The 13,335-nt window shown below is 50.1% G+C and overlaps 1 protein-coding gene across 1 annotated transcript; it reads right to left on the bottom strand.

Moving 5' to 3' along the window:
- Positions 1-318: 318 nt before the first annotated feature.
- Positions 319-3,111, bottom strand: LOC106628203 (carbohydrate sulfotransferase 8-like). Its single transcript, XM_014252846.2, has 2 exons — positions 3,002-3,111; positions 319-1,537 (listed from the first exon to the last, which is right to left on the bottom strand). Exons 1-2 carry the CDS (start codon positions 3,099-3,101, stop codon positions 723-725), a joined length of 915 nt encoding a protein of 304 aa, XP_014108321.2. The 5' UTR covers positions 3,102-3,111; the 3' UTR covers positions 319-722.
- Between the last annotated feature and the right edge of the window lie 10,224 nt (positions 3,112-13,335).

Below are 13,335 nucleotides of genomic sequence, written 5' to 3'. Positions count from 1 at the left end.
TCAGGGCTAGTGCACTGAGCTGAACAGTGGCCTTGGCCTATTGGAGTCAGCCCTGGAAGGAGGGGAGCCAAACTCAAAACCTGTGAATGGAGCAAGGATTGGGTCCCATCCCCAGGGCCTACTTGAGCCCACACACATAGGAGATGAGGCTGTAAAACAGGAACAGTTCACACAGAACAGAAAAGACCAAATGATGGGCCAGGCTCGACCCTCCCTGAGCATGAAAAGATTGGGAACATTGCCAGTGGTTGCCCAGCAGGGTGTGTCACCCTGTGCTGTATCTCAGCCTCCAGGTGACATGCTCCTTTGGGAGCACTTCTTGTATCTGCATGGGAAGATCTGTCATGAAGAAGCCATTGCCAAACCTCTGGGCCCAACAAAAGCCCAGAAAAGGAAATGTCAATGTGGGCACAGCATGTGTGATGCTGCTGTAGTTTGCAGCAGGTCCAACCCACCCCAACCCAACCTGCTTTATCCCATCACAGTTTAGTTCATGAAGTTTTCTGACTTTTCTGACTTGTGCCACAAGTTTCCCTAGTGCCTGCACGTGTTGTGTTTAAACAGTACACAGCTGTGTTGATCCCCCATCCCTGGCAGTGGTGTGTCTTAGCTCTCTGCCGAGTCCTTTGGACTGTGACATGGAAAACCTCCCTGCAAGTAAAGGCCTGACAGAACCTTGAAGCCTTTGGATTAACACTCCCTGAAACAGTTCCTCCGTGGGGCTATTTCTCCCAGGTCTTCGTGGTGCTGGGGCGGTCTGACAGGAAACTGCTAGAAAATGGGAAAGCAGCAAGGTCCCAGCGGTAGAAATGAGACAGCTGCTTCTTCTGCTGGGCAGACAGCTCACTGAACATCTGCTCTGACAACCACCTGTAGGTCCACTGCACCTGGCTGTCAGTGAGCTCGGGGGGGAGGCTGCCTGCAGGCAGCCCAGCCTGGCGCAGCAGGTGGCCCAGCTCCTGCCTAAGGAAGCCAAACATCACCACGTAGTCATACTGGATGAGGCAGGGCCGGCACAGGCTGACCAGTGGTTTCCAAGCCGTGCTGCCATTTTGCATTCCACTGTCTAGAACTTCCTGGACAAAGCTGCTGAAGGATGAGCTGCTGCCCATGCCTTGCAGGAACGTGGTGATCAGCCTGTGGAAAGGGTCCCTGACAAACAGCACTTTGGTGTAAGACCCCAGAATGGCCTTTACCTCCGTCTGGTTGAACACGCTCAGCTGTGTCTCCTTAGCGTGCAGCCGGCGGTAGGGGAGCGGCACTGGCAGCGTCACATTTTCCTCCTCTAGCTTTTCCAAAAGCTGATGCCATTCCTCCACCCCTGTTGACGGCACTTGGCAGTACAGGAAGTCCAGCTTGGTGTTCACCCTCAGACTCGGGAGCAGGGGGGCTTTCTCGTCCTGGCTGCTCGCCAGTGTGGCAACTTTGCCTGCTTGGCTACAGAAAGCTCTCAGTCTCCTCTTCCTGAGCTGCTGGACGTGAAGGAAGGTGTCCAGTGTCACAGTGAAGCCCTCCTCTGCCTTGGGGGCCAGGTCACCTGGTAAACAGCATTTGGAGACAGGGATGAGGAAAGAACACAGTGCCCTGAGTCAGACCCTGTGCACACAGTGCTGTTGCAGGCTCCTCTCCAGTTATTCCAGTGTGGAACGGATTCAGCGTGGACAAAGACGGGTAGGAGAGGGGACACCAGTCCTGTCTGGCAAAGAGCTTGGCTTTGCTGGGAAATGGGTTTCTGTCCCCATGAACATGTGATATTATGGACACCCAGACCTCCCTTTCCCCAAATCACCATGACCGAGGACTGATCTCAACCTCATTTATTCTAGAGACCCAGTTCTCTACTAACATAATTTTTGTTTTTAACTCCTTTCTTGCAACTGAACATCACACAGGTGAGTTTAACAAAGAGTAAAAAATATTTTGAGAGACCAGGCAGTAGTAAATTGGTTTGTATCTACAAATACATGATGTCCTGCAAACCCTTTTGCATCTGTTGATAGGTTAACATCAGCTAACAAATGAACATAAGGTGTTATTCTTAATGGCTTAGGGTGATTTAGGAACCCAAATGACATCATTTCTTGCATCGCTCCCATATGTAAATTTTTTCTATTGTAGATAAAAAGGCAAAAGCAAGTAAGAAGCAAAAACGAAAGAGAAGTAAGACAACAACAAAGCGAATATAAAGGGCAAAAGCAAATACAAAGACACTATGAGAGTGAGCTTAAGTTCTCAAATTTCAGCTTTGCTTTTTTTCTTTTTTTGTCTTATATTTGTTGTGAAAGGGCCAGAGTGGGTTTGAACGTGGAAGATTTATGCCTGCCTTGCTAGTTTATTTTCTTCAGCAGCACCACATCTGCCTCCTCTGCTCAGTGCAGGCATCTGGCAGCTTCAAGGAGACAGTTTGATGGTTTCTTCTGGGTCCTTGGGAAGTTAAATATTTGGGGAGGCTCTTGTACAGAGCAGCACAGTTAAAAGCAGAGAAGCACAGTTAAAATTAGGCAGAGGACCTCAGGAACACAGGAAGAAACACAGTGGTGCCTGAAGCTATCCCGAGCTGCTCTTTGACTCACCCAGCCCCAGAATGACAATGTCTGCAAAAACTGGGACAACTTTGCTTTGGAATGATGGGAACAGGAGGGGAAGGATGCGATTTTTAGGCAAGAAATGCAATAATCTCCAATGCCCCTGCTCCCTCCTGCCTTCCCAACAGCTTTTCACAACAAAACAACACACGTTTTCCTAACAAAAGTTTTGGGAGTTACCTCCAGCAGCCTGACACTTGTTTTCCCCACCACACGTAAGATCAATGACCCCACTAAGGACATAAAGCTGCAGGGCCCCACAGCAAGGGCTTTCTCCACAACCACCATGCCAAGGTTTTTTTCTGTCCTGCGGGCATTTGCCCACCTGGAGCCTCTGGAAGAAGCTCCAGGTCACGTCCCCCACGGCGCAGAGCCGCTGCCGGGCGTGCAGGGCCGCCGTGCAGGCCAGGCCTTACCTCCGCGCCTGTGGGCCGGGGTCTGGAGCAGCAGCCTCCAGCTGAGGAAGGCGGCGATGGCCAGGGCGGCCGAGAGGCCGAGGCGGGGAAGGAAGCGCATTTCTGGGGTGTGCTGGGTGCCGAGTGCTGCTGAGCAGCTCGGGGCCCGAGGGAAGACTGTTGGGGAACCTCCTGTGTTTATTTAAACACACCCAGCCAGAGCTGGGTTAAAGTACTGTTTGGGCAGCAGCTCGGCTCGGGGCAGGGAAACGGCCTGAGGCACAGCAGGTGCCTCCTGCCTGCGTTTACAGCGTGAGATTTTGAGGCAGAATCTGCCCTTTTTATTCAGTGTCTGTGCCGTGCCAGCTAATAGTGCTGTGAGGAGCAGGCCCTGCATCCCCGCTTCCATGCGGGGTCCTGCAGAGCCACGCGGGCAAAGATGTTCCCGGTCCCCCGATACTCTCTCCCGATTGCCCGCGGCTTTTGGCGTGAGGCACGGCTCGGGAGCGGCGCTGTGGAGAGCGGCTGGGGCTGAGCAGTGCTGGGCCACGGCTCCTGCCTCTGTGCTGCCGGGGGTCCCCCGAGCTAGCAGCTGTGGCAGGGGAGGTGACAGGACACAGCCGGTGTAATGTGGCGGGTCGACCGTGAGGCACAGACTGGAAGTGCTGAACTGCTGTCTGTGCCCTTTTGCTGCTTAAAATCTGTGACCACGCAGTGCAGGGGCCTCGTTACACAATAAAAAGGGGTGAGCACAAATCAGGCAGACGGACGTGCCGCTCCAATGAGCCGCCCCGCGGGACGGAAACCTCCAGGAGCCGTGAGGGCTGTGCCACGCTTTGGCTCTCCCAGCAGAGGGTGCTCTGGGCCCGGGGAAGCCCTGCCCGCCGCTGGCGGGGACTGCTGCTTAGAGGATCGGCTTCACAGCCTTGTGCTTTTTAAAGCCTTTCTGCGGCAAGCAGATGTTTCCTCCAGGTCTTGTGGCTAGACCCTGCTGCATGTGTCCCTGCAACCTGCCCCGCAAATCTGGGAGAATCCCTTTACAGCCAGAGCTGGGGATGTTCGGGGGCGGGTGTGAATGGCCATGATTTGCTTGTGCGTTTCAGCAGGGACTGTCCCAACCACAGCCCCAGCGAGCCGAAGCACAGCTGCAATGGGTAGGGAGAAGTGCAGCTGATTTTTGTTTTACAGTCATAAAGTGAAAGCAAAGAGACATTATTTGTCTGAGGGGCAGAAAGAAATAGTGGAAAACCCCCTTTGCTTTGCACTGCAAGGAAACTGAACTTCCCGAGTTTCCATCAGGGTTTTGTCTCTCCTTCCTCTGCCTTGTATCTGCCATTTAAATGGTGATTTTTTATTTTTTTTTCCTTGACCCCTGGAATTTACTTTTACTTTTTTCTTCTTTTTTATATATATATATATATATTTGTGCCAAAAAGTTTTCTCAAGTGTCTGTAGACATTTACTGAAACTCACTGTTGGGCTTCCCCTGTTTGCCTTCCATTCACCACTTAGCAACAGCCAGCAAGGCTGAGACTGCAGTTCTTAGACGGAAAGGCCTCCTGCTATACACCTTTAGAGAGCCAGCAGCCTTTTTGGGCCCAGAGGCTGAGTCAGGTGTGGAAATGCATTCACATCCTACTATTTAATGCAATTGCACAGGGGAATTAGTTGGGGAATTCATATGAAGCTTCCCGTAATACAGGAAAACCCTCACTGCCATGAATGTGAGAGAAAGCCATCCTCTTTTTCTTTACACCAGCAGTAGGATTGCCTGAATAAGGATTTCCAGATTTTTTTCCCACCAATATCTTGAACAACATTGCCTTGGGCTCCTTTTTTCTCCCCTCACAGGACGCAAACCCTTTGGAGATATTCTTATAGGTTAATAAACATCCTCCTCTTCAGCTTTCCCGCATTCCTCCCACTTCCAAATCTTGCAAAGTATTGTCTTGTGTGACCATGACCTGCAGGCACTGATGTGATGGTTCCCCCCCTTGTTCCTCCTCATGCCTGCCTTGTGGGAATGTGAACTTTGCAAAGTGATGGCAAACACTGCCTCATTTGGCGAGGGATGTTTTTACACTGCAAGAAAAGGAAGAGCGGAGAGGAAACCTTCTTATTCCTCTTCTTGTTTGGAAACTTGCATATGACATCTGTGTTTTTGCAAGCAAATTTGGGCCCATCTCTCAGCAAAAATGTGGGAGCAGTTGTAGAAGGAACAAAGTTCCCTGCTCCTGGAGCATCATGTAAGGTGGAAAGTCTCTGGTCTTTGGGAAGGATGGTCCTGAGAGCAGGGCTGCCAGGGTGCTGGATGGGGGATGCATTGCACTGAGTGGATGAGGATTCCTTGAAATCAACCTAAAAAGTCAAGGGTGGGAGTAGGTATTTGTGAATAAACTGGTGGTTCTGCAAGTGGCCTCTTTTCCATCACATCTCTGGGTTCCCAGAGCTCCTCTCCATGCCTGTGGAGAACCTTGGCTGCTCAGCTTGCTTTGAGGGTGGGGCGTACATCCCATCAACCCACAGGGCTATCTTACTCTCAAGGATGAGGTTTAGCACTTTAGTGCATGAGCTGGAGCCTATGTGTAAGCATCAACTCCTTCAGTCTTACCGGCATTTCCAAATTTGGCCAACTCAGCTGCTTTCTGGTGGGACTTGGGATTTCCTTCACTCTAGCTCCTGCCAGATGTGGGTGAGCCAATCTACCCAGCACCCTGAGTCCATCTCCATCTCCTCCCGTGCTTGCATTCAGCGCTAGCACTGTTAGCAGTGGATTTGGAAGGTGGACATTTGTCCTTGTGCATTGGACAGGGAGCACCAGGCTGGCTTTGGGCAAGCAGGGAGAAGCCAAAGGCCGCAGGGACTGTCCCACGCAGCAGCATCCTGGGACTGAGCAGCACTGGACAAGAAATAGTTATGCAATGTGGAAAGGAAGGGAAAGCAAGTTCCCATTGCACCCAAGGAGTAGAGCAGGTAGGACAATGTTTGGAGTGGTTGTACAACTCTGGCGCTTCCTGTTTTCCTGCAGGCAGGAGCTGTGATTGTCACTTCTTATTCAGCTCCTCATCCTGGGAGGAAGACAGTATCGGGCTGTCCAGGGGCAGCAGGATGTTTATGTGGCAGGCTGAGTCAAGGTGCTGCTTTTAATACACCCCAGAGAAGAGTCATTGGGGGAAATGTACATTTTAGATTTTTCTTTTTTTTTTTTTTTTTTTTTGTAAAGGCTCATGAACATCCAAGTGCTTTGCAATTGCCATTGAGCTGTGTGGCTGAATGCCAGCACTGAGTGTCATTGTTTCTAAGGCTATTACACAAGGATTTTACAGGGTACCATGAACTACTAGTAATTTAGGGAGGATTCATCTAATTAGTGATGCTGTATTGAGAGGCTTTGCTTAATTACTCCATAAGCTGTTAAACTTTGCATTGTCTCAGCCAGGCTCACATCAACCACAGCACCCAACAGAGGTGGAGAGAGGCCATGTGGCCTCTGCCATGTGCCCATCCAGAGGAGCCCTCTCTCCCAGCTTTATTAAGGGTAAGGGCATTTTCCTGGAAGGAAAGGACTCAACAAGATTCAACATTTAAAAAAATATGGAGATTGCAGCCATTATCTCTCTGCAGTATCAGATGGGAATCCCACAGGAAAAAATAGCCTGTGTCTGGATCTATGTATGCAGGGGAAGGATGCTCATGGGACTTGGGGCCATCACATCCATCCCATCACTTGCCATGGGACCAGCATCCATCCATCCATCCATCCATCCATCCATCCATCCATCCATCCATCCATCCATCCATCCCATTGCCTCTATCCCATCACCTGCCATGGGACCAGCAGCCATTGCCTCTGTCCCAGAATCTCCTCATGGAGCTTTGTGGTGCCACCTGAACAGCACAGAATCTTTTACCACTGAGTATTTCTCCTGCCAGATCTCAGTCTTGCTTTGTGTCCCAGGCTCCTCCTGGCCTTCCTCTCTCTTTAGCTCTGCATGGGAGAAACCCAAAATGCTCCTGGACAAACCAGGCAGTGCATGTGTGGTGACTTGGAAAATCTAGTCCTTCAGCTTTTCTTTCTCATTTATTTTTTAGTGTGGATTTTATTTCATGCAGACAGCTCTGCTCTTCCCTTTGGGACCCGAGTAAAAGAGTGGTCCTGAAAGAGCCCTCAGGAGCCACTTATCCACCCCACCAACATGGGGTCAAAGCCTATGCTCAGCCTCCAGCTTCACAGAGGTGGGAGAGTTTTTACTTGGGTGGCCACAGTGGCATTGCTGGGGGCAGCACAGAAGAGATTGGGGTCTGACACATCTCAAAATCCTGAAAAAGAGCTGGTGAAAAACAGGATGGTGGGAAGAAAACCTCTATTGTAAAACATCACTAGCTGGAACCAGACTTTGATCTCCTTCTGCGGTCCCTGATGGGGAGGTGTGGGCTGGGAGGAGATAGGCAAAGGAAGAGGGGATCTCCTGGGATTTGGGATTGTGTCTCCCATGGATCTTCTTTTCCTGAGCCACAACTCTCTCACTGAAAAATGGCTTCCCCAGGCTTCACACCCTATGCCTGCTGTGGTTTTTTGGCGGGGAAAGGAGCACTTTTGCTTTATTTACAGCAGCATTTTCCCCTTTTTGTGTCATTTTTTGTGCTGCTGCCTGATCAGGTGAGGAAAGCTCTCACTCTTGTCTGTTGCTGGACATGGGGGAATGGATTCTCAGGCAGCTTTTGACCCAGGAACTGGCTTTTGCTGATGCTCCTGAAAGCTGAATTTGTCTGAGGGTGTGCCCAGACATCTGCCCACAGTTTCTGGCCTCTCCCAAGGGAGTGCTTCCCCATGACACTGCAGGCTATCACGTTTTCTTGGTTGCTGGTTGTTTCCATTATTCATACAGCAACCCTTTAAATATTCAGAGATCTCTTGACTGGTTTTTCAGTGACTTGTGGAGGAGGAGGTGGTGGCATGGCTCGCTGAAGCCACCTCCACGCCTGGTTTAGTAGGATGCTATTTCTGATAAACTATGTTTTTGGGAACTCTGGAGCTTACAGCCCTGACTCCAGACCAGAAGTGTCAGGGGGAAAAGGGTTTAAGGTCTGTTTGTTTTACTTTTTTGTCCAGACAATAAGCGGGCAAATACTTCCAGGCTGTTTATATTTGGATAAGGCTGCTTGTGTCCTGTGAAAGGAAAATGACACATCTACTACTTCTCCTGGGGAGAGATGGTGTGGGACAAATGGATTCCTGATGTGGCTGCCAGAAGCCTCTTGATGCCACTTCTGGGATGTGTTGGATGGCGTTGGCACCGTGGCCCAGATGGGGTGGGCAGGGCAGGGGCACAAATGCCTGGTTTGGCTCTGTTGGTGACATTCGTTTGGGGCCAGATGCACAGGAAGGTCAGGGCTTGGTCCCCAGTGCCAGCCCCATGTTGCTGCCTTCTTCTTTCCCACTGGGATGTGGGGCTGTGGACACTGGGAGGTAGCCTCATGAGACTTCTCATTCAGCAAGTTGTCTTTGGAGTCTGTGGGATGTGAACCACAAACTGAAGTTCTTTCCTGTGTTTTTCCCAGAAGCTCAGCCCTTCTTGGGACGGCACTACATGGGGGAAAGACACGAGGCATCGAGGTTTGGCTGCAGGGCTTTGGGCTGGCTCTGCTCAGCTCCCACCACCCCTACCCAGGGCATCAGGTGCCTGACCCCTCCCAGGGACACCCAGCTGGTTGTGCCTGTGTCCCCCCCATCTGTTCTGGCTCTCTCACACTTCCTTGCAATGAATGGGATTTAGCAGCTGCAAACAGGACTGACAGCAACTCCTGGATAGGGCCAGTGAGAGCCTTGTCCAGCCCCATTCTGGGACTGGCAGGGCCCCCTGCTTCAACACGAGCCTTGTCTGAGCACAAGTGATCACATTTGGGGTACACCACACACAGTGTTCCCCTTGTCCTGAAGCTGGGTCTAACAGATTTTGGAGCCTCCTGCCACTGTCCAGCTGCACAGAGCTGAGGGATGCTCTGCCCTCATCTCCCCTATTCCAACCCTCTCCTGCAAACCTAACGAATACCTGAGGTGTTTTCACAGAAGCTGAGCAGCCCATCATGGCAAGTCACAACATGAAGGTTCCAAAAAACTACCCCAAAACAGGTTTTTTTTATATTTTTTTATTTTTTCATTATATATCACTCACTTGCAGAAATCACCACCTGCTTGTCCCACAGGGAGAGGTCAGACAGTGGGAAGAGCAAGTGAACTTGAGGCACTATGGCCCTGAACAGGTCAGGGAAGAGGAATTCTCTTGGCTTACAGAGCCTTGGCAGCTCCTGGGGTGGCTCTGCGGGCTTCACCCTGGGGCAGGTGCTGTGAAAAAGTGCCAGGAACTCACAGCTCCACTGCAGTCTGTAACTCCAGCTGGGTCCAACACCCCTTTCTTGATGTCTAAATTGGTCAGAATTTTTTTTTTTTCCCCTTAGGGTTATTTTTTACCTAAAAGTGAAGAGAAACTTCTCTTCCTATTGTTTTTTTTTTTTTCCCCAGAGCTTTTGGAAGAACGAAGAGGGGGATGTAGCTTTCCTCCTTCATTCAAAGTTGGCAAATCCAGCCAAAACTTGCCTCCTCCTCCTCCAATTATTTTACTCTTATTCGTAAATCTTGCCTGTCTGTAAATTGGGCATTTCTGCATTTATTTTCATTCTGTGGAAATAACCAGTCCCCAGCCTCTCCTCTCTGATGTTTGTCTCCCCATACATGCTGAGGTTCATTTGATTTAAATATTTCCAAAAAGGCTGGAGACAAGAGAAGCAGCTTCTTGTTACCTGCAGCACCACATTTCACAGAACAAAAACATGATGTAATGAATGAAAAGGCCTGGAAACACTGAAAAACTACTTGAGAAGAAAAGAATTTTCAAATGACTACATCACCATCATTTCACACATGGCCACAATTAAGGAATCAGCAGATCTGAGAGTCAAGGCAGTTTTGGTCTGAAAAAGCCCAAAGGATTTCAGCTCTGCTTCCTAGTTCAGGGCTTAAAATGCAGCAGCTGTTAAAAGTCATGCTCTGGTGCTCCACCTGTCCTGAGCGTTGAATTCAAAAGCAGGCCATGAAACTCTGAGCTGAAAGGCCAGGAAAGCCATGAAATGGAGGACCAGGGACCTCTGTGCCTGAAGGAAAGACCCAGGAGGGGTGAACACCTCTTTCACCGCAGTAGCCTTCTGATTTTATGAGTCTTCATCTTCCCCTACACCTATTTCCTGTGAATCCAAGGTGTGGGAACAAATTGGATTTTGGGAGCTCTTTGGAAATAGATTTCAGATGCAATAACTCTGACCTAAAACCTGGCAGCAAGTTTTGCCTTCGGGAGCTTCTGACCCCCAACTGATTGTTGTACCCTGGATGAGCATCCTTGGTTCATTCTCCCCATGAAGGAGGAAACAAAAATGAAGGATGGAGAGGTGGCTCCCTTGAGTAAAACACCCTCAGGCAGGCATCCACCACTTGCTTCATCCTCTGAGGGAGGGAAAGCCAGCAGTGAAGAGGTGGGAAGGTTCTGCAGAATCCATGTCATGTGGATGTGACCCTTAGGGACATGGTTTAGTGGTGGCCTTGGCAGTGGCAAATTAACCGAGTTGGACTCGATGATCTTAAAGGTCTTTTTCAACACAGATGATTCAACAATACTTTCACCAGCTGAGTGCTGGCATCAGTGTGGGAGTGGTGCCCAGCCCATGGGGTTTAACTGGAGCAGAGCACTGAAATGCCCCTGAGACCTGGCTCTTGGGTACTCCTAAGGCTTTTTTTGAGTCTTGACTGGTGGTTTGGTGTTGCTCCAGCACATTCCCACTCTCTTACTGCATCTCCAGCAGCCCCTTTGCATGCTGGTGTCCCTGGAGAGCTGCCAGTGCCAGCTGCCTCTATAAATACCCCTGGTATAAATTCAGAGAGCTCTGTCCCTGGCAGGCTCAGTCCTGCCTCTGATCACAGTGTTGTAGGGTGCTGGGCTGGAAACTCACAGGCTGTAGAGCACTGCCACAAGAGAAACAGCTCTTAATGCCTTGTTAGAAAGCTTACATTTCCCTTTTCCATTGATTAATAAAAGTGATGCAATGGTGGTTCTCTGGTACTTCAGCATTTGCTCTTGTGTAAGTTAAATATTTCAACTTTTGTACCAGGACAAATAATTTTTAGAAAGAGGACTAAAGTCTGTGTGCATGCCAATGTGCTGCAGCTCTGTGGCAATGAGCCTGGGAACTGGGCTGAGATATCCATGTGTGGGTCAGACCAGTGGTTGCACTTTCCCTGTTTCATGGAGGAGTTGGCATGAAGCTTCCCATGGTTGCAGAACGCATCCTTCCATTCTGAAGACTCGAGTTGCCCCAGCACAGACAGCTCTTGCCCCCTGCCCTGGGCAGTAGAGCAGTGCTATTTCTCAGGCTGACCTAGAGGGACATTTCTTTACTAGGCTGTCCTTGCCCAGATTGATTTTCTAAATCTTTTCACATGGTGAGGTCAGGTCCCTGGGAACAGTCCCGTTGGATCCAAAGGGAGGAGGAAGGAAGCTTCTCTGGCCTGTGCCTCTCTGACAGCTCCCTTCAATGTTAAAGGGTGTCTTGGGGACAGGCTGCAGCCAAAGCTGCTTTCAGTCCTGACAGCCACATTTTTGATATCCACTGCCCCATGAGAGAATCAAGATTTATTCTTAAAAGGAAAAAAACATGCACTTTTCCTCTTTGCAAGGAAAATTCTCACTCCCTTTTGCTCGCTTGCCAAGAAGAATGGCTTGCTGGGGGTTGAGGGAAACTTCTGCTCAGCACCAGGCAGATGCATGAATTCCTTTTCATGTTCCACTTGGCACATCTCCTTTTAGCACTTGAGGACTTTTTCCCTGGTCACAGAGAAAAGCTGGCAAGGAGAAAATAAGAGCCAGTGGGCAGCAGAGCCCTTGCCAGTGCTCTTGCTTTCCTAGTCACCCTGGTGGCTTTGGAATAAGTTTTTTGGCGTGTGAGTTTCCCCCCAGGGCAGATGTAACTGAGAAGAGCAATGCCTTTGCGTTACAAGAGACTGACAATTATTGGCATTCGGGCTTGAAACAGCCTGTCTTGAGATTTTGACACTCCCGTGTCCAGCAGAGCGCAGGCAGAGGTGGGGAGCAGCCCCTCGGGGCAGGTCCACACGTGCTGCTCCTCCCTTGCAGCTCCAGGGGCTGCTGGGGAGCGTGGGTGTGCTGGGGAATGTGGGAGCTGTGTCATGGGGGAGTCGGAAGGGTGGGAGGAATGACTGTTCTGTGCTTATATTTATCTCCCGGTTGATGACCAGGCTCGCAAAGCAGGATACGCCTCCCTGGAGCCCGGCAAACTGGTAAAAATCTACCTGGGAAGGATGCAAACCCAAACTCCCCCTACTAAAAATATGTAGGCAAATAGAGATTTTCCAAAACAGAGTTCCGGAATGCTAAACTTGGTGGTGATTCATCGAAGGAGGGGGGCACAGCTGCTTTATTTTTTCCCTGAAGGTGAGCAGGAACAATGTAAATCCCAAATGCTGTCCCAGCTACCCCCTCAGCTGGGCTGCTGTGCTTTGAAGCGCCCATCCATAACCCCATAGGCACCGGCTTCCCAAGAAGGCAGACCTGCCGCAAAAACAGGAATCCCTTATCGGGCAGCAGGAAATCCTATTTTTACATGAAGTTCAGAATAAAAATAAAAGGGAAATATATGCTCTGTGGGTACAGGCTAAAATTAAACCTAGAGCTTCTCCTCTGATGGCTGGCTCCTGCCACTCCCTGGATTGAGAATCTGACGGTGAACAAGAAGGATCCTGCTGTCCCTGGCTGCTGTCAGTGGGATCTGCTCTGCTGTGGGGCTTTTCTCCTCTCAGTGAGCTCTGTGAGTGTGGCTTAAATAAATCACCTTGGATCAGTGCAGTGGCCAAGGTCTATGCCCTGGGCAAGCGAGCCAAATCCTTCAGTTTCTCACTGCCCCGTCAGCTTCACTGCCCTGTGCCCAGCCCAGGCCTTTCTCTGACCAAAATTTCTGCATCCAGATGGTACCACAAGATGTACTGATGCATCATGAGGATCTGTCTTGACTGAGTTTCCAGCTTTGGGTCTGCTTCCCCAAAGGGGATGAACTGGTACATCTGGTTTGGATTTGAGCATTGCTTTACAAAGTTCTCTGGGATCTGTAGTAATGAAACAAGCTCTAAGCCACAGTCCCCAGACCTCTTCCTTTCCTGCAGCCCAACACTGAAAAGTGACTGCCAAAAACAGCACTGTGGCTGTGTGTTTTCATTACCACTGTGATTTGTACAACAAATGCAGCCCATTTGCAGCCATGCTTTTGTTCTTCGACATCTCAGGCCTTTGCCA

The sequence above is a fragment of the Pseudopodoces humilis genome, chromosome 3 (assembly GCF_049639895.1).
Source record: "Pseudopodoces humilis isolate 2021_Gansu_Grassland_sample_001 chromosome 3, ASM4963989v1, whole genome shotgun sequence".
In the NCBI taxonomy this organism is placed as follows: domain Eukaryota; kingdom Metazoa; phylum Chordata; class Aves; order Passeriformes; family Paridae; genus Pseudopodoces; species Pseudopodoces humilis.
The sequence above is the reverse complement of the archived record's forward strand: the minus strand, read 5'-3'. Positions and strand labels throughout refer to the sequence as shown.